Source organism: Oncorhynchus masou, chromosome 2 (assembly GCF_036934945.1).
Source record: "Oncorhynchus masou masou isolate Uvic2021 chromosome 2, UVic_Omas_1.1, whole genome shotgun sequence".
NCBI classification, from domain to species: Eukaryota; Metazoa; Chordata; class Actinopteri; order Salmoniformes; family Salmonidae; genus Oncorhynchus; species Oncorhynchus masou.
In genome coordinates, this window is record NC_088213.1 from 36,231,383 (window position 1) to 36,254,670 (window position 23,288).

The 23,288-nt window shown below is 43.3% G+C and overlaps 1 protein-coding gene across 2 annotated transcripts in view; it reads left to right on the top strand.

Annotated features, from left to right (window-relative positions):
* Nucleotides 1-21,655, top strand: part of LOC135504201 (CD276 antigen-like) — an 86,838-nt gene extending 65,183 nt beyond the window's left edge. For both annotated transcript variants that reach the window (XM_064922562.1, XM_064922553.1), the window contains 2 exons: nucleotides 6,227-6,265; nucleotides 18,869-21,655. In XM_064922562.1, the coding sequence (XP_064778634.1) occupies nucleotides 6,227-6,249 (23 nt within the window). In that variant the 3' untranslated portion in view covers nucleotides 6,250-6,265; nucleotides 18,869-21,655. The remainder of the gene's footprint in view (nucleotides 1-6,226; nucleotides 6,266-18,868) is intronic.
* The last annotated feature ends 1,633 nt before the right edge of the window (nucleotides 21,656-23,288 follow it).

Sequence of the window (23,288 nt, forward strand, 5' to 3'; positions counted from 1 at the left end):
TGTGTGTTATCTTAATGAGCTGTCCGGAGGAGAGCGTGCCTCCCTTTTCAAAGCCAGCCTGATTGGAACAATAACCAGTGATAACTAGGAGCCTGGGCTCATCCTGGGCCTTTGGAAAGGGAGGTGTTCCCCTCACCGGCGTTACAGCAGCTAGCTAGCAGGGTACCGCTTTACAAACAAGATGCCTGGCCTGAAATCCTTGATGTGCTTGCAGCTGGAAGAGCCAACAACACCCATTCCCCCTCCTCTATTTCCAACATACACATACAGTATACACACATACTCCCCACTCCCCAACCCTCACCTCTTTTTCTGAAATGAGTTGTGTAATCTGAGCGTGATGTGCAGTTTAGAGTTAGCTGCAGTAATCCCAGAGCAGCACACTGTTCGGAGTGGGCTGCAATCTCTCTCTTTGCCCCACTAGCCCCTGTCTGTCTCTCTGCTCTGCTCTCTCTGTATCCTGGGCTCTGTGGAGTTAGCCTAGGCCCTAGCAACAGGGCACTGGCAGAGTGTGCATCGTCATGACCCAGTTCTTTCATGAGGGAAACAACATCAGAAAGAGCCATTTTGAGCACCCTCCGAAAGAGGCAGAGAGAAATGAAAGTGGTATCCGGTTTGTGAGGTGAACTAACCCTCCTACCTGGCTTGCAGAGACAAGGTGCCGTCAAGGTTGAAGACAAGCTAGTGTCATGCTCCATAATGCTGATACCATGGAGTGAGACCACGTCACCCATACTCCAAGGCAACAGCTGAAAGATGGATGACAGTCACTTGAATCGCAGTAGAGCGGCAGGTGCAATAGCTCATCAACCTAAATATCTTGATGATTTTAATACACCGCACAAGAAACGGCTAGGGCAGCTGCCTCAGACTCAGTCACATCAGAGTTGGTGTATTTCCATAGCAGTGTTTATAATAGCCTCCACAATTCAGTGGGATAGCTGTTTAATCTCTTCAACCATGACAACCCTGAAAAGTAAAGTTCAACGACCATATTACGAAAGGGAAAAGGCATGACCATGTGATTTCTAGAGAAACTCTCACATCTCCATCTCTCACGTTAGGCTTACATCCCCCTCCCTTTCCTCAGGGAACCAAGATTACACATTGCACATTGTTTTGTGTCCTTTCATGAAATAGTCATATTCCCATGACCATGGATATTAGGAGAACCACAAAGTCATGAAAAATGTCCAGCTGCAATCCTCACTGATCTACTCAGTAATATTGATGAGGTGGTGAAAGGTGAGAGGAGTCTAGAGAGCCAGACACACCCTCTCTCCCCAGCCCCATCCTCTCTCTCCAGCCCCATCCTCTCTCTCCAGCCCCATCCTCTCTCCCCAGCCCCATCCTCTCTCCCCAGCCCCATCCTCTCTCCCCAGCCCCAGCCTCTCTCCCCAGCCCCAGCCTCTCTCCCCAGCCCCAGCCTCTCTCCCTAGTCCCACCTTCTCTCTCCATCCTCTCTCCCTAGTCCCACCCTCCCTCCCCAGCCCCACCCTCTCTCCCCAGCCCCATCCTCTCTCCCCAGCCCCATCCTCTCTCCCCAGCCCCATCCTCTCTCCCCAGCCCCATCCTCTCTCTCCAGCCCCAGCCTCTCTCCCCAGCCCCAGCCTCTCTCCCTAGTCCCACCTTCTCTCCCCATCCTCTCTCCCTAGTCCCACCCTCCCTCCCCAGCCCCACCCTCTCTCCCCAGCCCCAGCCTCTCTCCCCAGGCCCAGCCCCACCCTCTCTCCCCAGCCCCATCCTCTCTCCCCAGCCCCATCCTCTCTCCCCAGCCCCATCCTCTCTCCCCAGCCCCATCCTCTCTCCCCAGCCCCATCCTCTCTCCCCAGCCCCAGCCTCTCTCCCCAGCCCCATCCTCTCTCCCCAGCCCCAGCCCTCTCCCTAGTCCCACCCTCTCCCTCCCCATCCTCTCTCCCTAGTCCCACCCTCCAGCCCCAGCCCCAGCCCCCCTCTCTCCCCAGGCCCAGCCCCACCCTCTATCCCCAGCCCCACCCTCTCTCCCCAGCCACAGTCAAACCCGACAGGCCTCTCTTTACACAGCCACTGCAGCCAGTGTAGTCTGTGGTGCTCCTCTTGTCATGTGCTGTCCCAGTGTGTCACATATTACTGCTTAAATATATGTAAATACAGTCGTTATGATTCCTTCATTAGTGGATGTGGGCCACAGAAGAACTTCAGGAGAGCTAATTAACAGACGTCCCTGTGCTCTACGGCTAAGTGTTCCTCTGCATAACTCGTGTGCTTCTGCTTGTGTTCCTCACTAGTATAGTACAGTACACTCCTTCCTCAAGAGGGAGTTTACTTCAACACTATCAAACTGCACCCTGAGAATGGGGTTTTGGTGTAAAACGTCAATTGCATCAAAATGAGGACTGTAATATTCAGGCATGTTCATGTTCTGTTCTACTTCCACTCATAATTTGTGGGTGTGACCTTTCTTATAATCAAAACACATGAGAAGACCAGCACCTGACTCTGCTAATTGTGTCCCTACAATGTTGGATATTTCATTGGCTTTTCATATATTACCGTACTACTTGGCCAGATAGCTAGTGTGTTGCTAGAAGGTTTCCCTCTCTCCTCTTTGTACTGTTAATGGTGTGTGCTTTGCGTACTGAGCAGGGTTTAGCCTCTTCTCAAGGGTTATCTGTTGGTCCGGGAAGAGAAGGCCAGCAGATCATTGTCACAATATGAGAGAGATAGCGGAGGGATAGCTGCTCCTAAATCATGTGGAATAATGAGCGCTGTCAGACCTAATGAAAGCAGTCAGCAGCATTCTGCATCACAACAACATGGAGGGCCATTGACAGCACGTAGCACTGATTAGAATATTAGATAAAGTAATTGCAAAGAGCTTGCAGGATGTGTCTCTGGGAGAAGAGGTATAATGTACACCCAGGGGCAGGGCTCTCCATTAGTCAAGCAGGGTTTAGGGGACAGCTACAAGCATTCCCAGGATGAATTCCTGCACACAAACGTCATCTGTCCCTTCCCTGTCGCGTGACCCGTACCCCTGCAGCCCAGTGAAGCCCCCATGGGGGGAGGCGATGTGTCGTCAATCCATCTCACTCCCCTGATCTGCCTCCCCTTAGTGTTCCAGGGCGCACCACGCGTTGGTTCCACATGAGCACTCCGCTGCAGTGGCTAATTAAATAAAGCACTGTGCCCTCTGCTTCCTGTTAGCCTGGGCATGGTTGGTGCACACACACACAGGAGATGAGAGGAGAGAGGGAGGGACAGGGGGTTGGGGGTTAAAGAGAGAGACAACCGTTAGATTGTAATCCCGCCTCATTCGTTCATTAGGGAGAGTCATGATAAGGTTGGGTAAATACTGTAAACTAATGTGAACCTCCAGATTGGTCTGATGTTTTGGACCTATAGCCCCACAAATAGGGCTGTGGAATTCATGTAATTGTGTCAGACGGTTATTGTCATGCAAAAAAATACTTGTCTCACGTTAATTTGACCGCTAATTAACATAAACACGTTTAGCTTCTCCAGGCCTCCATGCATCCAAGCTGCTGATGCTTTTGGAACATCTAAACTCAGCAAAAAAAAAGAAACGTCCCTTTTTCAGGACCCTGCCTTTCAAAGATCATTCGTAAAAATCCAAATAACTTCACAGATCTTCATTGTAAAGGGTTCAAACACTGTTTCCCATGTTTATTCAATGAACCATAAACAATTAATGAACATGCACCTGTGGAAAGGTCATTAAGACACTGACAGCTTACAAACTGTAGGCAATTAAGGTCACAGTTATGAAAACTTAGGACACTAAAGAGGCCTTTCTACTGACTCTGAAAAACACCAAAAGAAAGATGCCCAGGGCCCCTGCTCATCTGCGTGAACGTGTCTTGGGCATGCTGCAAGGAGGCTTGAGGACTGCAGATGTGGCCAGGGCAATAAATTGTACGTACTGTGAGACGTCTAATACAGCACTACATGGTGACAGGACAGACAGCTGATCATCCTCGCAGTGGCAGACCACGTGTAACAACACCTGCACAGGATTGGTACATCATAACATCACACCTGCGGAACTGAGTTACACCAGGAACACACAGACTGTCCTCAATAGGCTGAGAGAGGCTGGACTGAGGTCTTGTAGGCCTGCTGTAAGGCAGGTCCTCACCAGACATCACCGGCAACAATGTTGCCTATGGGCACAAACCAACCGTTGCTGGACCAGACAGGCCTGGCAAAAAGTGCTAGGGGGTGATGGTCGGATGTGCATTTATCGTCAAAGAAATGAGCGTTACACTGGGACCTGTTGGATCGGAGGGTGAGGGCTTGGGCTATTCCCCCCAGAAATGTCCAGCAACTTGCACGTGCCTTGTTGGAAGAGTGAGATAACATCTCACAGCAAGAACTGGCAAATTTGGTGCAGTCGATGAGGAAGAGAGTCACTCGCGGTACTGCAGCTGGTGGCCACACCAGTTACTGACTGTTACTTTTGATTTTGACCCCCCCCCCCCCCCTTTGTTCAGGGACACATTATTCCATTTCTGTTAGTCACATTTCTGTGGAACTTGTTCAGTTTATGTCTCAGTTGTTGAATCTTGTTATGTTCATACAAATATTTACACACGTTAAGTTTACATGGAAACATTTTTATGTAATATACACCATCACAATAAATCTATTGTATATTTTAGGCATGTCTAAAAGAAACATTATGATATGAAGACATTTTATTTCAGAAGAACAGAATATGAGTTGGCCTACTGTATGTTATCCTATCTATGTTACCTTTATTTAACCAGGCAAGTCAGTTAAGAACAAATTCTTATTTTCAATGACGGCCTGGGAACAGTGGGTTAACTGCCTGTTCAGGGCAGAATAACAGATTTTGTACCTTGTCAGCTCGGGGGTTTGAACTCTCAACCTTCAGGTTACTAGTCCAACGCCCTAACCACTAGGCTACACTGCCATAGGCTGTAGGCTTGTTCATTTAGCTACAAGATATGCTTATAAGTCCTGTGCCCTTATTTTATAGTAAGAATAGTATAATTTAACTTTGCTGAATGAAATAGAAAGGATATTTTTCCTATTCAGGAGCGAGTGCGCATATGAACTGGCTCTGTTGGGCGTAAAAGTGATTGGAAACAGGTCAGATACACTATATTTAGAGTTATTTGGCAACTTTAGTTGTGAATGATACAAACCTTAGAATGTCCTAGAAATCAAAACAAACGTGGGCTGCACGATGCGACTGACTATAGGCTATTGATGTTTGTGAAAGTAGCAAAAGAAATCTTGCGTTATGTTCCTTTCCTCAGGCTTCACATGCTGTTCACTATTCTCAATTTAATCGTGTGTTTACTAATATGTAACAGTTGTTTGGATTTAGAAAGGCCCATTATTAAATGGGTAGGAACAGGGACAAAATCAAATACAAATTCACTGAAATTGAAGGCTTAGCTGCCCTGCACAATCAATTTACCAACCGCATTGCATAGGCCTATAAGTTCTCTCCTAGACATGGATAGAAAGTTTGGAGTGTAGCATAAGGTAAACAGTCCATCCAGTGTGCATAATAATGCAGTCCACTCTCAAAGGTGATTTCTAGAAACGACAAATCATTCTTTTATTTTTTTGTATCTTTTTTAGGGGGGTGGTGTTGGGCTCACAGGTCAATGCGTATGCATAACTCGAATATGCATATTGGTGTTTTGAATTAATTATCACCTTACAAAGCGCTGCCCATTTAATTGTGTTAGGCTTTGAAACAACATCCACAATGACCATGTTTTTCATTCAGTTTCAACCTGTTGTTGAACTTCTTTCTTCAAATGTATCAATCACAGTGAGGTGAGTTTTAAAAGCACACACTGTTTGATGATGTGTTTGATGGGATTTTCTATTTCATTTGCATTAATGTCAGAGTGGTTAGAGGGACAATAGAGCTCTGAGTACCAGGCCATTAGCGACCTGATGGTCTTTAGTGAGTTGGGTACTACTAATGCATGTCAAGAGTGCATAAGAGGAGATTACTGTGACTCAACGGTCACATGACTCATGTGTGGCGGTAATACAGTCACTGGAACAGCCCTACACGCAGATTACAAAGAAGGTATGAAGGCTGGCTACATACATGTTCACATCTCATGCTACTGGGAACCACTTTCAGCTGCAAATAGCCAATTGTATTGTTCTATGATCCTAATTGTCTTACTGGCATTACGAAGCTTATATTCTCATATGTTGTTCTGTCTTTCAGCCATGACCCCCCTGAAAAGCTAAAGCCAATAGAACACAGGTAAGAATCTCATAATATGACATCATTACACATCCTTCATGTGTGTATGTGCGTGTCCGTGTGGGTGCGTTTGTGTGTGTCATGTCATGTTGTCTTCGCATTTCATTTTCAGGAGGCAGTAAGTGCTCTCGAGGCCCCAAGGTCTGCAGAGGCTGTGGGTAACTGCTTCTGTAATGAGCCTCAGGCTGCATTAATTCTGTGAAGGACAATCAGGATTTTGGGAATGTCTTGGGTCATTGGTTGCTATGACAAATGTATTTCTGTGCAATGTCATTAGAAGTGGGTTTTGAATATTCCATCTCCTTCCTAACCCACCTTAAAGCCCAATTAATGTTAAAGGCCCAGTGCCGTCAAACACATGATTTTCCTCAATTACAGCATGTTATGATTTGATATTGAGATAAAAGAAATGGCCGCATTAGACCTTTAATCATTGGAGCGATGACTCATTAAGCTGCCAGCACCAGGTGTGTTTGTGTGTCTCTGTGGGAGATGGGAGTGACACAAGAAGACAGGAGGTTAAAAAAAGACAGGCTGGTTGTAAAGTGAGAAGCATCAACTTTCTCTCGTTCTCTCTTTCTCCCTCTCTCGCCCGACAGACACGTAGGTGTTGATGATAGTCTTCGTCACCTCAACAAGTCACTCTATTTATAATCTGTTTCTTAAAGTGTATTTGCTCCCTTTAGTGGATTTGACTATGCCAATCTTTTGCTCACGGTATTTATTTAACATGTAAAAAAAAAGAGAGAGAGGAATTTGACTGCATAAATCATTTAGAGGGAGGATGCTTGTCGGCTCAGCCCACCGACCTACAGTACACTACCTTCAGGGTCGAGGAGGAACTGATGATTACATGTAATCAGTTACATGTAATCCGATTACTTTTTCTTTATTTTTTACTCTAAACAGTAATCAGATTACAGATACTTTTGAAAAACTAGATCATTATTTATTGGATTCTGTTAAAATCCAGAAAGGATGTTTGCAAGTAAAAAAATGGAAAAAATCATTACGACACCTTTCTGTTTTATGACATTCAATTCAGTACTGAGAAGATACGCAAGTTTAAGTTTTCTCTGACAACAAGTCAGAGACCACTATGAGGACACAAAAAATGCATTTGATGGTGTCACGATCGTTGAAATGAGCAGACCAAGGCGCAGCGTGCATAGAGTTCCACATGTTTATTAAAATGAAACTCACCAACAAAAACAATAAATAGCAAACAAGACGTAACGACTGGAGTGCTCACAGGCACTACACAAAAACAAAATCCCACAAACTAAAGGTGGAAAATAGGCTGCCTAAGTATGATCCCCAACAGAAACAACGATAGACAGCTGCCTCGGATTGGGAACCATACCCGGCAAAACAAAGAAATAGAAAAACTAGAATGCCCACCCAAATCACACCCCGACCTAATCAAATAGAGAAATAAAAAGGCATTCTAAGGTCAGGGCGTGACAGAAGGATCCTGTTTGCCTTCTTGTAATGGATCTGGGGGAAGTAATCCAACAGTAACTGAAAGTAATCAGATTATACTACTGAGTTTGGGTAATCCAAAATGTACTTTACTGATTACCGTTTTGGACAGGTAAATAGTAACTGTAACGGATTATATTTAGAAAGTAACCTACCAAACCCTGCCTGCCATGTAGCCATACACACTCCTCAAAAAGCAAGCCACTAAATAGCTAGCTATCTAACTATTGGAGAAATATCTCTGACGTTCAGTCTCTAGTATTCAGCTTGCTATCTGCAGAGGATGTACAGTATGGTTGCCTACCATGCAGCTGTGTAACGACACTGTCCAGAGAGACTTATGGAGTGTCTGGATGGTGTGGTGTGGTGTATTTCCTCTCCCAGAACAGAACAGCCCAGTGCAGTATACTCTCTGTCTATCTATCTATCTGTCTGTCTGCCTGTCTCTCTGTAGTGAGGGTCAGGTGGACCATGCACAGACAGCAGCAGTAATGCAGTGGCAGACTGTGAGGCCTCATCCATCACCCAGTGACTGGAGCCTGGTTTCTGTGGCCCCTGGTCTGCTGCCTGTCTTTAGAGAGGGATGGGCTGGCCCATCGGCAGGCCAAGCATTGGGAGGCTGTGTCAGGCTCCACCTCACTCCCTTGGTCCTACCCTTCCTGCCTAGGCCTGGGAGAAAGGACTGCCCGGGCCAGGAAGCCCAGGTTGGGAACTGTGTTGTGGCTCTTTTAGGAAAGCTTCACTAGCTGACAGAGGGAGGTTAAAGCCGTGAAGGCCAAGCACATTTTTGTCACCACAGCTTTTTCTGTGAAATCTATATTTTCCTCTTTCATTATGACGAGCATGTTTGATATTGCTCGTGGATATTTTTAGAGGCGTTTCAGAAGCTTTCCATCAATTTTGACCTGACTAAGATTGAACCTGTCACATTAAAGGAAGCAATGAATGCAGCGTGAGAGCTTCCTCTTTATTTTCCTTCCATCCATAAAATAGCTGGATTTCATAGGGCAGGTTTAGGGGTTCAAGACATGGATCTGTTAATAAGACGATGGGGTAGTTTCCCTATAATTATATTCATCACATTTGGAGAATAATCACGAGGGCCAGCTGGAGTGAAGGAGCTGACACTGCATTTCACCTTTGTCAACTCACACATATTATGTTACTATGCAAATTATACAGATGTTTCTCTTGCTGTAATAACACAAAGCAAAGCTATTTGGTGTCAAGACAGTGATATCAATATCTTTATTGTGTGTCTATATACAGTCACCGTATGTTTTTATTAGACAGTGATTGGATCAAGCCATAAAAATATAATTTGCTGAGAGGGTCAACCATTATGATAGAGGGTGGAGGAACTCATTTCCTCTAACTACCCCAAATAAAGTAGAGGCACCAAGAGTCACTGGCTGAGTCCAAAACAGCACCCTGTTTCCTATAGAATCCTATAAGCCCTGCTCAAAAGTAGTGCACTATATAGGGGATAGGGTGCCATTTGAGCCACTGGCTGTGAGGTTTGACATTACTACGCCCTGACCTTCACATTCAGTCCTAACACTGTCACAGGCCAATATCCTGTAAACCATATTCTCCTGCTGAATCACCACTGATCAATTATTTTAATATTTCTGTGGCCATTTTATCAATTACCTCATTTATGCAGAGTGCAGCATATCTTATTAAATAACGTAAGTTCAGTGCATCTGATTATCTTGTTGTAGTGTCATGGGACATTTTGTTTTCATAAAACCTTTAACCTTCTTGATATATCTGTTTATATGTGATTCATTATTATTTTCTATTCTTATGTTTCATACAACAACTGCAGGCCACTGGGTATGGAATTCACTCACCTTGCGTGTCCATACTGTGTTCACATCCAGAGCTGTTGCCATGGTTAATAATTAGCCATAGTGAGTGCTCGCTGAAACATTGAACAATGGTGAAGCATCTCATGTAATTCCTCATAGAGGACTGTGTGTCCTTGAGGGAAGTGTCATTCATAGTGGAGGACTCTCACCTTGTCTGCTCGTCGGCTTTTACCTGAAAGGCTAATAGACAGCCCGATTGCGTTTGTTATCGGCTATAGCATGGTGAGATATTGTGTCAAACGTACACGTTTACACGGCATATGATGATCCACGTTAATCAGGAGGACATATTACTCCAAATGAGTCATGTAAAGAGAACCTCAGAATCCCATTGTACTGGGAGCTGCAGCACACATGCCCTGATATTATATCTGCCAATGGAAAGAGGATGTATTGTCAAGGCCAGACACAAAGAGAATAAAGGAAATCCTGTGTGAATGTGAGAGAGGAGAGTCAGAGAGACAGATATGGCCTAGTCATCCAGCAACAGCCAGTACCACAAATGAATTCCAATGAGAGAGTAGATATTAATACGTCTAGTAGGACAGGCCCTATAGGTACAATTAGCTCTAGATAATGGCCCTCTCCACCCTCTTTTCTACTAGAGCTCTAAAATATTGATTTTAATTTCCCCCTGTATATCCACTTAAACTCTGGACTGTCATTCTAAGAATCTATCTCATTGTTATGTTTTACAGTGTTGGCCAAGGGGCTTATTCTGTCTCTGTCCTGTTTTAGCGAGCAGAGACGACACATCACTTTGAGGAGCCGCACTCTTCTTTTTTTTTTATAAAAATGAGGAAGAGATAACTAGGAGAAGAAATAAAGTGAGATATAAAAATGGGAAATGGTTCCTAGAGCATTTAAGGTATAGCTGCCGTGCCGTGGCTCGTCGTTGAGAGAGAGAGAGAGAGAGAGACACCGAGAGCAAGAGAGCTGGTGTGAAGTGAGGAATAAGCTTCGCCTGGCGTGTCGGTGGGACCTTTGGGTGCGTCCGGGGAGAGGGCAGGCGGCGATGCGGCTCCTCAGGTCACTGTTGTGTCAGCGCCGCGGCGAGGCTCGTCTGATGTTGATGATGTCAGACAGGACACTTACGCTGGGCTAGAGCTCTCCCGGGAGGTGTTGGCTATGTGCATTATTTAGCTTATTGTCTCAGCCATTTATCAGGATAATGAGTCTGCAACCATATAATACTGTACTGTACAGAAGCACCAGCTACTGGATGATGAGGGAAAGCCAATAAAGAGATGTTCAAAAAAACTGCATCATATTGATATTGGAGGATGGTCTAGGATGGATAGTTGTGCTGCTCAGAATATCACTGACTGCATAGTATTTTGTAGCTTTGCTTGGAGAGGTTTGGAGCGGAGCCATAGGCATCAGAATAGTGCAGAGAAAAATCAAATATAAGGACCAAAGTTGCTGGGCTGGCTGCACTTGTTTTTTCGTTTTTTTTTTACCTTAATAACGATTTTCATGACAAGGAACTCGTAATATCAGTATGCAGTGGGAGTGTGGGGACTGAATCACTGATCAATGACAGCTAATGAACACGGCAGGAGTTCTGCTCTGTTTGCCTCTCGACAGAGAGCCCCGCTCCTCTGAGAGCTATTTTTCTTCTATTTTGCACCCAAAAAATACAGGAGGCTTCATTGAAACCAACTGCCTCTGGGCTCAATTAACTAGCATAGATTACTCATAATCCAGATGAGAGCCTTGTTATGTAATACACAGCATGGAGACCACCCACCGTCCCTCCACCCTCCCTACAACTCTATGCCTTGGGGCCCCGTGACAGTGCATTGCGGTGGGCTGCGGTATGCATGCAGCGGCACATATATACATCACATATGGAGTGTCTCAGGTGATCTATGGATCCTGAAGGCTGTTTATCACTCCACCATGGTGACATGGTACTGAGTCGTGTGCAGTCAACACAACACAGAGCTCTGGTGTCACCTGGCTGTCAGCAACATTTAATATACCTGGCTCAGGGTCTTTGGTCGCTGCTGTCCTGATGCCCCTGGCCTGGCATGACTGTCCTATCCCCCTGCATTTCATGGATGGAGAGACACTCCTCCAGAACATTCATCATGTCCTCCATCACCCCCACCGGGGCAGAGGGCCGGGAGCCTGGTGCCTGCACTGTTGTCTCTTCTCTCATTGGCCACATGAGTTGTCCAACTGGGGTTGGGACTTTTATAGAGGCCTCCACTGGCATACAGTACACAGTAGCACACACCTTCAGACTTGTTTACACCTTTTACAAATGTCATCTCAAATATGAGCTGGTATAATTGTGTTGAAACACTGTTCTTTTAAATTGGCTAAATGAATTACATACTGCTAAACTATTGTCAGAAGAAGGAAAGGTGTGTGTTGAGAACATCAAGAGAATTACAGAAGGCAGAAATGTAAATACAGAGTAGTTAGCATACCCAAATGGGAATAGGCACAAATATGCTGGATTTGCAAACGGTAAGGCTGCGTTTACACAAAATACTACACAGTCAGCCCAATCACATCACATCAGATCTTTTCACATCAGATCTTTTTCAGAGCTGATCTGATTGGTCTAAATACCTATTAGTGAAAAAAGATCAGAATGGGGTTGCCTGTGTAAATGCAGCCTAAGATGTGCTTTTAGGTGAGTCAGTGTTATAAATCTCAGGGAGAAAATACGTGGCTCCAAATGGAAGGCGTCTGGGCTGAAAGATGTGTATCACTGTGTTGACAAACTGGGCTTAGTGCCTCAATGCTGTAGAACAATATTTCACAATGAGAAACTATTCTAGAACTGAGGACTAACGATTTACAAGAAATCAAGGGCATAACATTTTTTGCCATTTAAAGCCCTCAGAATTTCAGTTCTGGAAGGTTTCAAAAGGATCACCTTCCTCAACCTAGACACTGTGACTGTTTAAATGAATGAGCTCTCATGAATTCTGTCACTCAGCCACAGTGATGACAGTGCAATTAATGATTATTCGACCCGACACAGGCTTAAAACAACTTCCTGTCATGGAAATCATAATACAATCTCTGTCTTTCCGTTGGCGGAAATATCTGGATTGACCTGTGTTAATTAAAGATAAAATCCTTGGTGAGGGCGATAGACGTGTCTGTCAGAGAGTGTGCTGCTGTCTCTGTCTGTATCTGTGCAGTGATGTGGATGACATATTAGATGAGAGGGAGCAGAGTGACCAGACAGCAGCAGCCCAGCAGCTGCAGAACAGTATAGTAGCCTCAAAAATTCACTAACATTGATTTGCCACCAAGTACTAGCTGCACTGGATCCAAGGCTCACTATATACTACATTTTTAACGAAGGAACATGTTTTGAAAACCTTGTAATTACACTACAGCAATGAGAGCAGATCATTCAATTACATGGATGGAGAAAAAATGTGGAACATAAAATGGGTTCACATTTAATTGTAGAGCTCCTAGTTAGTCCCCAGAACACCGACAGGTCCACTCAGCAGCCATCAGTCCACTGAGTGGGAATGGGATGATGACATGAAAGTGACCTCATTACTCCACTACAGACCAAATCAATAAATAATAACAGCCCATGGTCCCGTCTGACGTCATCACAGACGCACAGCTTGATATTCATCATACAGATGACGATTATAACACTGAGGAAGAAGGGGACGAATGGTTTGCATGCTGCTTTGCCAGGCGGCCAAGTTTCCCAGTGTAAACACAGAGCGATCCGCAACTCTTTTCTTTTCTCCCTCTCCTCTCTCCTTCTGACTCTGAATCACTCCGCCTTTGGGGCTTACCACAGGAGTCTCTTCAAACAAGGCTTTGTACTGGAGTGGAGAATCAAGATTAATGCACTTCCACAGCTCTGTGCTGCTCTAGGGGAAAGAAGCCTGATAATTAACACCAGGGGGGCTTGGAGGAAATTGGAGGGGGGAAATCACACCACATAATAAAAATATGGGGAAAGGTACATATGACATTTATTTGGCGTGTGTGTGATGTATGACGCTGCATTGAGGTGACAATCACTGAATCTGTGACTGTGGCGTCTCAGAGGGTATGACGGAAAGGTTTTCTCCGAGTATTATTTATCATTGTCATGTCTGTAATAATTCATCATGGTGTGCTTGCCACCAGCAATGTTACAATGCATATACCACATGCATTTATACAAATTAGACAAATTATACAAATGAAGTGTTCAATAAATGAAGTAGACAAGACCTAGGTAGAGCATGTTTATAAGGACTCTGTGTATTTAATAATGCCTTATGGGAAACCTGTCTTACCTTGTCAGTTTTAAGTTCTCTCCAAAGCTGCATATTGACTTCTGGAAACATCTGTGTTGATGTCAGCATCCCCCACATGGAGTTGTTCTCTGATAATGACTCAGATTGTTGTCATTTACGTCAATGTCTGAAAACAGCGTGCCCGTGGCTCCCTGTACAGGGTTCTCCAAATATATAAATAAGTGGTGGAAGGTTACCAAGGAAGAGAATGAAATATGGCACTTCCATTTCAATGCAAATGAGGACTGAAATGAGTGCCGTGTGGATTTACAGTGGTTCATTAGAATGAACCCGGCTGCTGCTTTAAGTGAACAGTCTCCTATAGCCTGAGTAAATTAGTGTGCAATCCCCTGCACTGGCTGTAAATGAAACTGTCCGTCAGCATGCAGCGTCTCAACCTGCTAAGAAGAAGTGGGATGGGATGGTTCTGTCCTCCTGATGTCTGTCTGCTGGACCTCTTGGATAGAGCAAAGTTTGGATCGTCTGTGTTAAATTCCCAGTCTATTCAGTCAGGAGTCTGACGTGAAGATATGAGTTTTTTTTAGTGTATGTGTGTGTCGCATATACAGTTGAAGTCGGAAGTTTACATACACTTAGGTTGGAGTCATTAAAACTCATTTCTTGTTAACAAACTATAGTTTGGACATCTAGTCGGTTAGGACATCTACTTTGTGCATGACACAAGTCATTTTTCCAACAATTGTTTACAGACAGATTACTTCACTTAAAATTCATTGTATCACAATTCCAGTGGGTCAGAAGTTTACATACACTAAGTTGACTGTGACGTTAAACAGCTTGGAAAATTCATGGCTTCAGAAGCTTCTGATAGGCTGATTGACGTTATTTGAGTCAATTGGACGTGTACATGTGGATGTATTTCAAGGCCTACCTTCAAACTCCGTGCTTCTTTGCTTGACATCATGGGAAAATCAAAAGAAATCAGCCAAGACCTCAGAAAACAAATTGTAGACCTTCACAAGTCTGGTTCATCCTTGGGAGCAATTTCCAAACACCTGAAGGTACCACTTTCATCTGTACAAACAATAGTACGCAAGTATAAACACCATGAGACCACGCAACTGTCATTCAGCTCAGGGAGGAGACGCGCTCTGTCTCCTAGAGATGAACGTACTTTGGTGTGAAAAGTGCAAATCAATCCCAGAACAACAGCAAAGGACCTTGTGAAGATGCTGGAGGAAACAGGTACAAAAAAGTATCTATATCCACATTAAAACAAGTCCTATATCGACATAACCTGAAAGGCCGCTCAGCAAGAAAGAAGCCACTGCTCCAAAACCACCGACTACGGTTTGCAACTGCACATGGGGACAAAGATCGTACTTTTTGGAGAAATGTCCTCTGGTCCGATGAAACAAAAATAGAACTGTTTGGCCATAATGATCATTGTTATGTTTGGAGGAAAAAGGGGAAGGCTTGCAAGCCGAAGAACACCATCCCAACCGTGAAGCACTGGGGTGGCAGCATCGTGTTGTGGGGGTGCTTTGCTGTAGGAGAGACTAGTGCACTTCACAAAATAGATGGCATCGTGAGGGAGGACAATTGTGTGGATATATTGAAGCGACATCTCAAGACATCAGCCAGGAAGTTAAAGCATGGTCGCAAGTGGGTCTTCCAAATGGACACTGACCCCAAGCACACTTCCAAAGTTGTGGCAAAATTGCTTAAGGACAACAAAGTTAAGGTATTGGAGTGGCAATCACAAAGCCCTGACCTCAATCCTATAGAATGTTTGTGGGCAGAACTGAAAAAGCTTGTGCGAGCAAGGAGGCATAGAAACCTGACTCAGTTACATCAGCTCTGTCAGGAGGAATGGGCCAAAATTCACCTAACTTATTGTGGGAAGCTTGTGGAAGGCTACCCAAAATGTTTGACCCATGTTAAACAATTTAAAGAAAATGCTACCAAATACTAAATGAGTGCATGTAAACTTCTGACCCAGTGGGAATGTGATGAAAGAAATAAAAGCTGAAATAAATCATTCTCTCTACTATTATTCTGACATTTCACATTCTTAAAATAAAGTAGTGATCCTAACTGACCTAAGATGGGGAATTGTTACTAGGATAAAATGTCAAGAATTGTGAAAAACGGAGTTTATATGTATTTGGCTAAGGAATATGTAAACTTCCGACTTCAACTGTACAGCCAAACAATCTCTATAGCCTTTGGTAAAGGTCTGGGGTGGTCTTTCATTTCTGAAATTCATTTCAGGACGCTGCTGTCCTGGACTTAATTAGAATGACCCCCTGTTTGAACACACACATCATGCATTTCCAAATTGGGAATATCCAAAAGTAGATTTGAATCCGATGAGAGCATGCAGGTGTGAAAATATTGTGTTGTGTTCATTTGTTTGATGGATTAGGAGGCAAGCTGCACTGCCCTCTGAGAGGCAAGGAAAGTGGGAACTGGAGTTAGTTTTCAAATGGAGGGCTGCTGTTTGATCCATATGGATATCCAGAGCCACCGAGTTTACATAGACCTCTAGGAAACTGACTCAGTCTGACTTCTTTTGACTTGTATAATTCATCAAGTCGTCTCTGTTGTTTTATTTACAGTTTCTCCGCTTTCCAGAGATACAGTTGAAGTCAGAAGTTTCCATACACTTAGGTTGGAGTCATTAAAACTCGTTTTTCAACCACTCCACACATGTATTGTTAACAAACTATAGTTTTGGCAAGTCGGTTAGGACATCTACTTTGTGCAAGACACAAGTAATTTTTCCAGCAATTTTTTACAAACAGATTATTTCACGTATAATTCACTGTATCACAATTCCAGTGGATCAGAAGTTTACATACACTAAGTTGACTGTGCTTTTAAACAGCTTGGAAAATTCCAGAAAATGATGTCATGGCTTTCGAAGCTTCTGATAGGCTAATTGACGTCGTTTGAGTCAATTGGATGTGTACCATTGGATGTATTTCAAGGTCTATCTTCAAACACAGTGCCTCTTTGCTTGACACAATGGGAAAATCAAAAGAAATCAGCCAAGACCTCAGGGAAAAAAATGGTAGACCTCCACAGGTGTGGTTCATCCTTGGGAGCAATTTTCAAATGCCTGAAGGTACGACGTTCATCTGTACAGACAATAGTATGCAAGTGTAAACACCATGGGACCACGCAGCTGTCATACCGCTCAGGAAGGAGACTCATTCTGTCTCCTAGACATGAACGTACTTTGGTGCAAAAAGTGCAAATCAAAAGTATTTATATCCATAGTCAAACGAGTCCTATATCGACATGACCTGAAATGCCGCTCAGCAAGGAAGAAGCCACTGCTCCAAAACCACTATAAAAAGCCAGAGTACGGTTTGCAACTGCACATGAGGACAAAGATTGTAATTTTTGTTATGTTTGGAGGAAAAAGGGGAAGGCTTGCAAGCCGAAGCACACCATTCCAACCGTGAAGCACAGTGGTGGCAGCATTATGTTGTGGGGGTGCTTTGCTGCAGGAGAGACTGGTGCTCTTCACAATATAGATGGCATCATGAGGAGGTGAAATTATGTGGATATATTGAAGCAACATCTCAAGACATCAGTCAGGAAGTTATATCAAACTGGTCTTCCAAATGGACAATGACCCCAAGCATACTTCCAAAGTTGTGGCAAAATGGCTTAAGGACAACAAAGTCAAGGTATTGGAGTGGCCATCACAAAGCCCTGACCTCAATCCTATAGAAAGTTTGTTGGCAGAACTGAAAAGACGTGTGCGAGAAAGGAGGCCTACAAACCTGACTCAGTTATACCAGCTCTGTCAGGAGTAATGGGACAAAATTCATCCAACTTATTGTGGGAAGCTTGTGGAAGACTACTCGAAAAATTTGACCCAAGTTAAACAATTTAAAGACAATGCTACCAAATACTAAATGAGTGTTTGTAAACTTCTGACCCACTGGGATTGTGATGAAAAAAATAAAAGCTGAAATAAATCATTCTCTGACATTTCACATTATTAAAATAAAGTGGTGATCCTAATTGACCTAAAACAGGGAATTGTTACCTGGATTAAATGTCAAAAACTGAGTTTAAATGTATTTGGCTAAGGTATATGTAAACTTCCGACTTCAACTGTATCTCACGTGTCACAGATCCAATAAGGGAACAAGATGTAATGATTAAGAAGTGATAGAGAGGTTTCCAAACAGTGGCAGGAGCCAAAGTGACCAAGACAGTATTCACCACACGCTTGACAATATTGCATCTGCTGACGGTCTGCAATCTCAGTCCTTCGAGTCAGATCAGAATCAAACGAAGCTTTATAAGCATGACAGGTTTGGACAGGAAGTAGAGATGAAGCCTTTCTGGAACACAGAACATGTAGGCTACTGCAAAATGTCATAATGCATAAAGTATTCCTCTACCTCAAACTTTGTGTTTTAATATATTTCCTTTCACGTGCATCTTTAAATTATTATTCTACTGAAAAATTGTAATATTATATTTCTTGAATATTTTCTTTTCAATTGGAAATCCAGAGCAGTAGGTTTCAGGTAGCTATGGGTGATGCACTATAATTACATATCTAACCTGAACCTCTACGGTTATACCCCGCTACATATTGCTTTTTAAAATCTTAAACTAGGAGAGCTTCATGTGTGACATTAAACCCTGTGTGTCTGAGTTAATTTTCCAACCAGTTTAATGATTCAGGGAGAGCAGTTTCATTTGCTGTGGTAGCATTAGCGGTTGTGTGGAGGGGTCTATTGGGACCGGAGTGGGCAGACTTCCTTAAAACTTTAGAAGAGTTAGCTGTCATATGGAAAACAGGTCAACTGGATAAAGACTGAGATGTTGCAGTCTAATCAAAAGGAACAAACTGTAATATTGTCCTGTTGGAATAAGAAAGTGTCTCTGTAATGTTTTTTTCCATAGCACAATTCCCCATAAGGTTTTGGTCTGACAACCTCCCTCTCTCTAACACAATCCTTTTTTCATTTCAGAAGTGAGGAGGCAGACTGTGAGACAGCGATGAGCCTGGTATTTAATCCCACTACACCTATCCATCGACGGAGAGACTGATTCCACTGTCTCTTGCCCACACAGTGTCCAGGCCTTACTGAGCTGATGATGAGTCCATCATACCCATCCCTACAGGACCACTTCCTCCTGGGTTTCAAAAAGACATAAATATCATCATATCCTATTACAGCACTATGCATTTCCCTTCCCCTGCTACCCTTTCAGTTAACGAAGACTGCTGCAGTATATGAATACTGATGTGGAGTCATATTCATTTCTATGCAATATGCTAGAGAGAAACTCCACTTGAACGCCATTGGATGTGACAGGCTCCCTGTGTATCGAGGTAGGAAGTTTGAGAGACCCAGGATCTCATTTCTAATAGGAAGTGAGCAGCTTAAGAGATGACCCAGCTGAGGCTGCCATCGGTGTCTCCGTAGCTGTCTGCCTGCCAGAGATGGAGTGTAGCTGTGTAGTTCTCCATTTACTCCTCGACTCACTAATTAATGGTTGCCCGTGGAGTAACTTGTACCTGTCAGTGTCTACCGCTCTCGTATATTCAATAACTTGGAGGAATTGAAATTGAATGCCAGCTAAGCTCGAACAAACTGCAAATGGTGCATGGGATACACCCTGGTTCTCTCACTGACCTGACAGCAGCCTTATGTGTAAGGTTTTTAATGAACATGGACTCTTCTCAGCTACTCTTAACTGCCAAGGTGGAATGTTTTATGAATTCAAGATGGAGTCTGGAAGGCTGGGTGGGTGATTGTATAAGTTCTGTTACAGTATACAGGTACTCGAGTCCTTGTGCCAAATGTCCATGTGCGTATCAATGCCAAAGCTGTCCATAAAATAACCCAGTGCCGATTCGCATTAAAGAGACATGGTGAAAATGTTCCCGAGCGGTCACTGGTAATTATTGCGTCCATTCCCAGGGTCACTGCATGTGTGTTCATGGAGAACAAGGTCCACTCTATTACACATATCTCCTTACCCATGGGATTAGCCACACTGCTCTCAATTCATACCTCCACTGTTCCATTCGATCTGATTTATCTCAGACAACACTCCTCTACATAATGAGGAAAACAAGAATAATGGTGAAAAGTAATACAAATCTTTTATTTACATGCAGATCTAGCCAGACGTGTTAAATTTCCAGTTTTGCTCTCACGTTCTTAGGGATTTGCAGATGCTTAGTCATACCAAACATCTTAGTTGTTTTGAATAATGAATTTCCTCCAGGAGTATGTGTTACTGTCGTGTGTGAAATAAGTGGCTGCGGTTGGGTTGGTGTAAAAGACAGGCTGGCTTTCTCTGAGAAGCCACCCCACCTCAACCCACACCCCAAGCCCATCACTATTCCCTCTAAGCTGGATGAAGCTGTTGATCAAACCCAAGGCTGTGCTTCCAAATCCACATCTCTCTCTCGCTCTCTGTACAGTAGCCCTTGACCTTGCCATGTGTCCTCATGGCCCAGACACCCGCTTGAAATTAAATTACAGATTAGTGGCTTCGGCCCCTAGGAAGGGTTTATTTGGTTGCCCCCTCTCCGTGTCACTCTCATTCTGGGAGTGACACGCAGGGAGGAAATGTCATGGGATTTAAGAAAGAAAATGCCAGCCTTGAAACAGCTTCTACTTCAAAGTCTATTCTATGTTGCCTGGCCTGCCTAAATTCAGGATGTCTGCAAGGAGTTCTAAATCTTACAGGTGAGGAATAGGGGGCAGATGGCATGTGGGGATTACTGTGTTAGAATGAGTAACGAACAGGGGAAACTGAAACCAAACTCTTTTAAATATGTCATACAAACGTCTTCAGACTTCAACGTCTCTGTACGTTTTCTCCCATCAATTCCATCAAGCTGAGATGGAGCATGAACCCTTCACCAGACTCAATGACTGGTCCTGTCACTGACTGCTTCTTAAGACACTGTTGCTGCACCTTCAGATGGAAATCATCATTCTAGCGAGACAAGTGGACCAAACACTGAGCCCTCATTCATTTGGAAGACTGTCACGCATAGCACAATGCTGTAATTTCAAATCACTTTCACTTCCACTCTGTAGATTTTGTGATTTTTGGCAATCAGAATGGCTTGTTAGCCCTATAAACGATCCACTTCCCTTCATATTGATGCAGATTCCCAGTCCTCAAGTATATAACTCATCATGTCAGATTAGGGCCTCTTTTCATTGGGAAGTAGGTTTCTTTGAATGTGCCAACAGAGAAGCTACCCCACAGGGCAAAAACTGGTTGAACTAATGCTGTTTCAAGCAAAATAATCAAAGTGATGACATTGTATCAACGTGGACAACTAATTTGATTAGCAAAGAGTCCTCCCATAACCCAATTTTTAACAGAAATAGAATGACATTGTGATTGTTTTGTTGTTGATTTCATATTGAATTCACATTAGTTAAACAACTCAACCAAATGTAAATCAATGCTAGACGTTGAACTGATGTCTGTGCCCAGAGAGTCCTGTACTGTAGAGACACTTTCAAATCAAGATGACTCTGTAAAAATATTTGCGTCAAATGCTATTCTAGAGTCCGGAGTCTGTAGCCAGATTGTTTGTTCTGTTGTGTTGTGTTGTTTGGAATAAGTGGAAAGTTAACCTGAATATCACAGTTTGTTGAGCAATGGAGAAAAACTCACAGCAGACATTTGAAACGGTATAGTTCTCTTCTCGCCAGGGGGGTTGAGTTGTGTATTTAGTATGGAGAAAGAAAGCAATCAATAAAACAGCCGTTGGTAACCAAGGGACGAGAGAAGTGTCTTTGAAACTTTAGCACATGGTGCTTAAAAAGTGCAATATACTCAATAATAGATGAAGAACTACTGGTAGCAGCCATGCTCCAGGGTGTTATACCCACCGCTAGACAGAGAAAAACACACGATTACACTATTTGTGAAGATTCATTTCCAAAAGCCAATGTTGACTATCCAGTCATAGTTTAATCCTGTGTTTTTGGACAGACGTAATAGTTATGATTTAATTTGATTTGATAGTTTTGATTATCTGGGTAATTATTTATGACAGAGGTACATTTATTAAAAAGTGTAATAGGACTTGAAAAGGAGAAACATTACACATCAACGTCCCTTGGACCTCTACATCTTTTAGGAAATAAGTCAGCATGGAGAAAACTGTCAGGATTGTCAAGACATTGACAGCTCTGAGGAACAGATGGGCAAAAATACCAAATCGAAAACGCTGCTCATCAATCAAAACATGAAAACAAGGTTTGAAAGCATGTTTATGTTGCAACGCTTCCCCCTGAATTGTACTGTCACAGTAGATCAATGTTGTTGTCATTTGAAAGGTGATCAGGTCACACAAGGGATAGATTGGTACTCCACAGTTTACCGAACGCTCACATTGAAGAGAGGCTGTTATATTGTTTTCATTTTCAAAAGGGAAAGTTTGTTCTTTCTTAGTGTTTTACCTCCGGACCAGGATATCTTCAAGGACAAAACCGTTTCAATAGAGGCTCAGATAAAAATTCCTCAAGAGTATGTAATCATGCTGGGAAGGAAAAAAAGCACCTGTGAATCGCTAACACTACTCTGTTCCCCTCTGAATGGTAAGCAGGCTTACTGGGCGTGTGCTGTTGACACTAGGCTTTACAGAAGACAGATGACAGAGCCTCATTTTTAGAGGACAGGGATGGAAGGATAAAGCACCACAGAGATGACAATTGTTAAATGCAGCAAAACTGCCATTATTTAATTTTATTTGGCATTTTGATCTGAGAGTATTGTGAAATGAGGCATTTGTTCTCTGACAAAGACGTGGAATCGTAATAATGTCCCGATTTGTTGTGGCATTCATGTTCCAAAGGCGTTGTCTCTGTAAAGACAGCCATTCTAAGAGGGAGATAAGTGGCAGATTTCAGCTGTCAGGGGTTTTACATGCTCAGCAAAAACTATGCCAATGAACGTGTTATACTGTTTCCAGTTGGCCACTAAATATCGGTTCATATAAAATGTCTCACTTGTTCTGAATCTGTACTCATGAATACGTGTTTTTTTCTACATTTAAAAACCCTCATATATATTTGAACTTCAAACAATTGCATCAGCTAATTTGTAAAATAGGGCCATGTTCCATTGAGCATGTTTGCCTTCCAATGAAATAAGAGCGTATTCATGTATCAACATAAATATTTGTAGCTATGTTACATTAGGGACACGACCAGGGGCGCAAGGTCATATTTATAAAGGCCCGACATACGGCAACTTTGACTCCTTATCAATGCACATTGCATGTCATGGATAAAGTAAGCATAGGGAATGCAGAGTTGTCACTCATAGGATGATTTGCTTGTCTTTATTTCCCTTTGATGTATCTTTATTTTAGTTTTTTTTATAAATGCATCAAAGCTTTTCCTA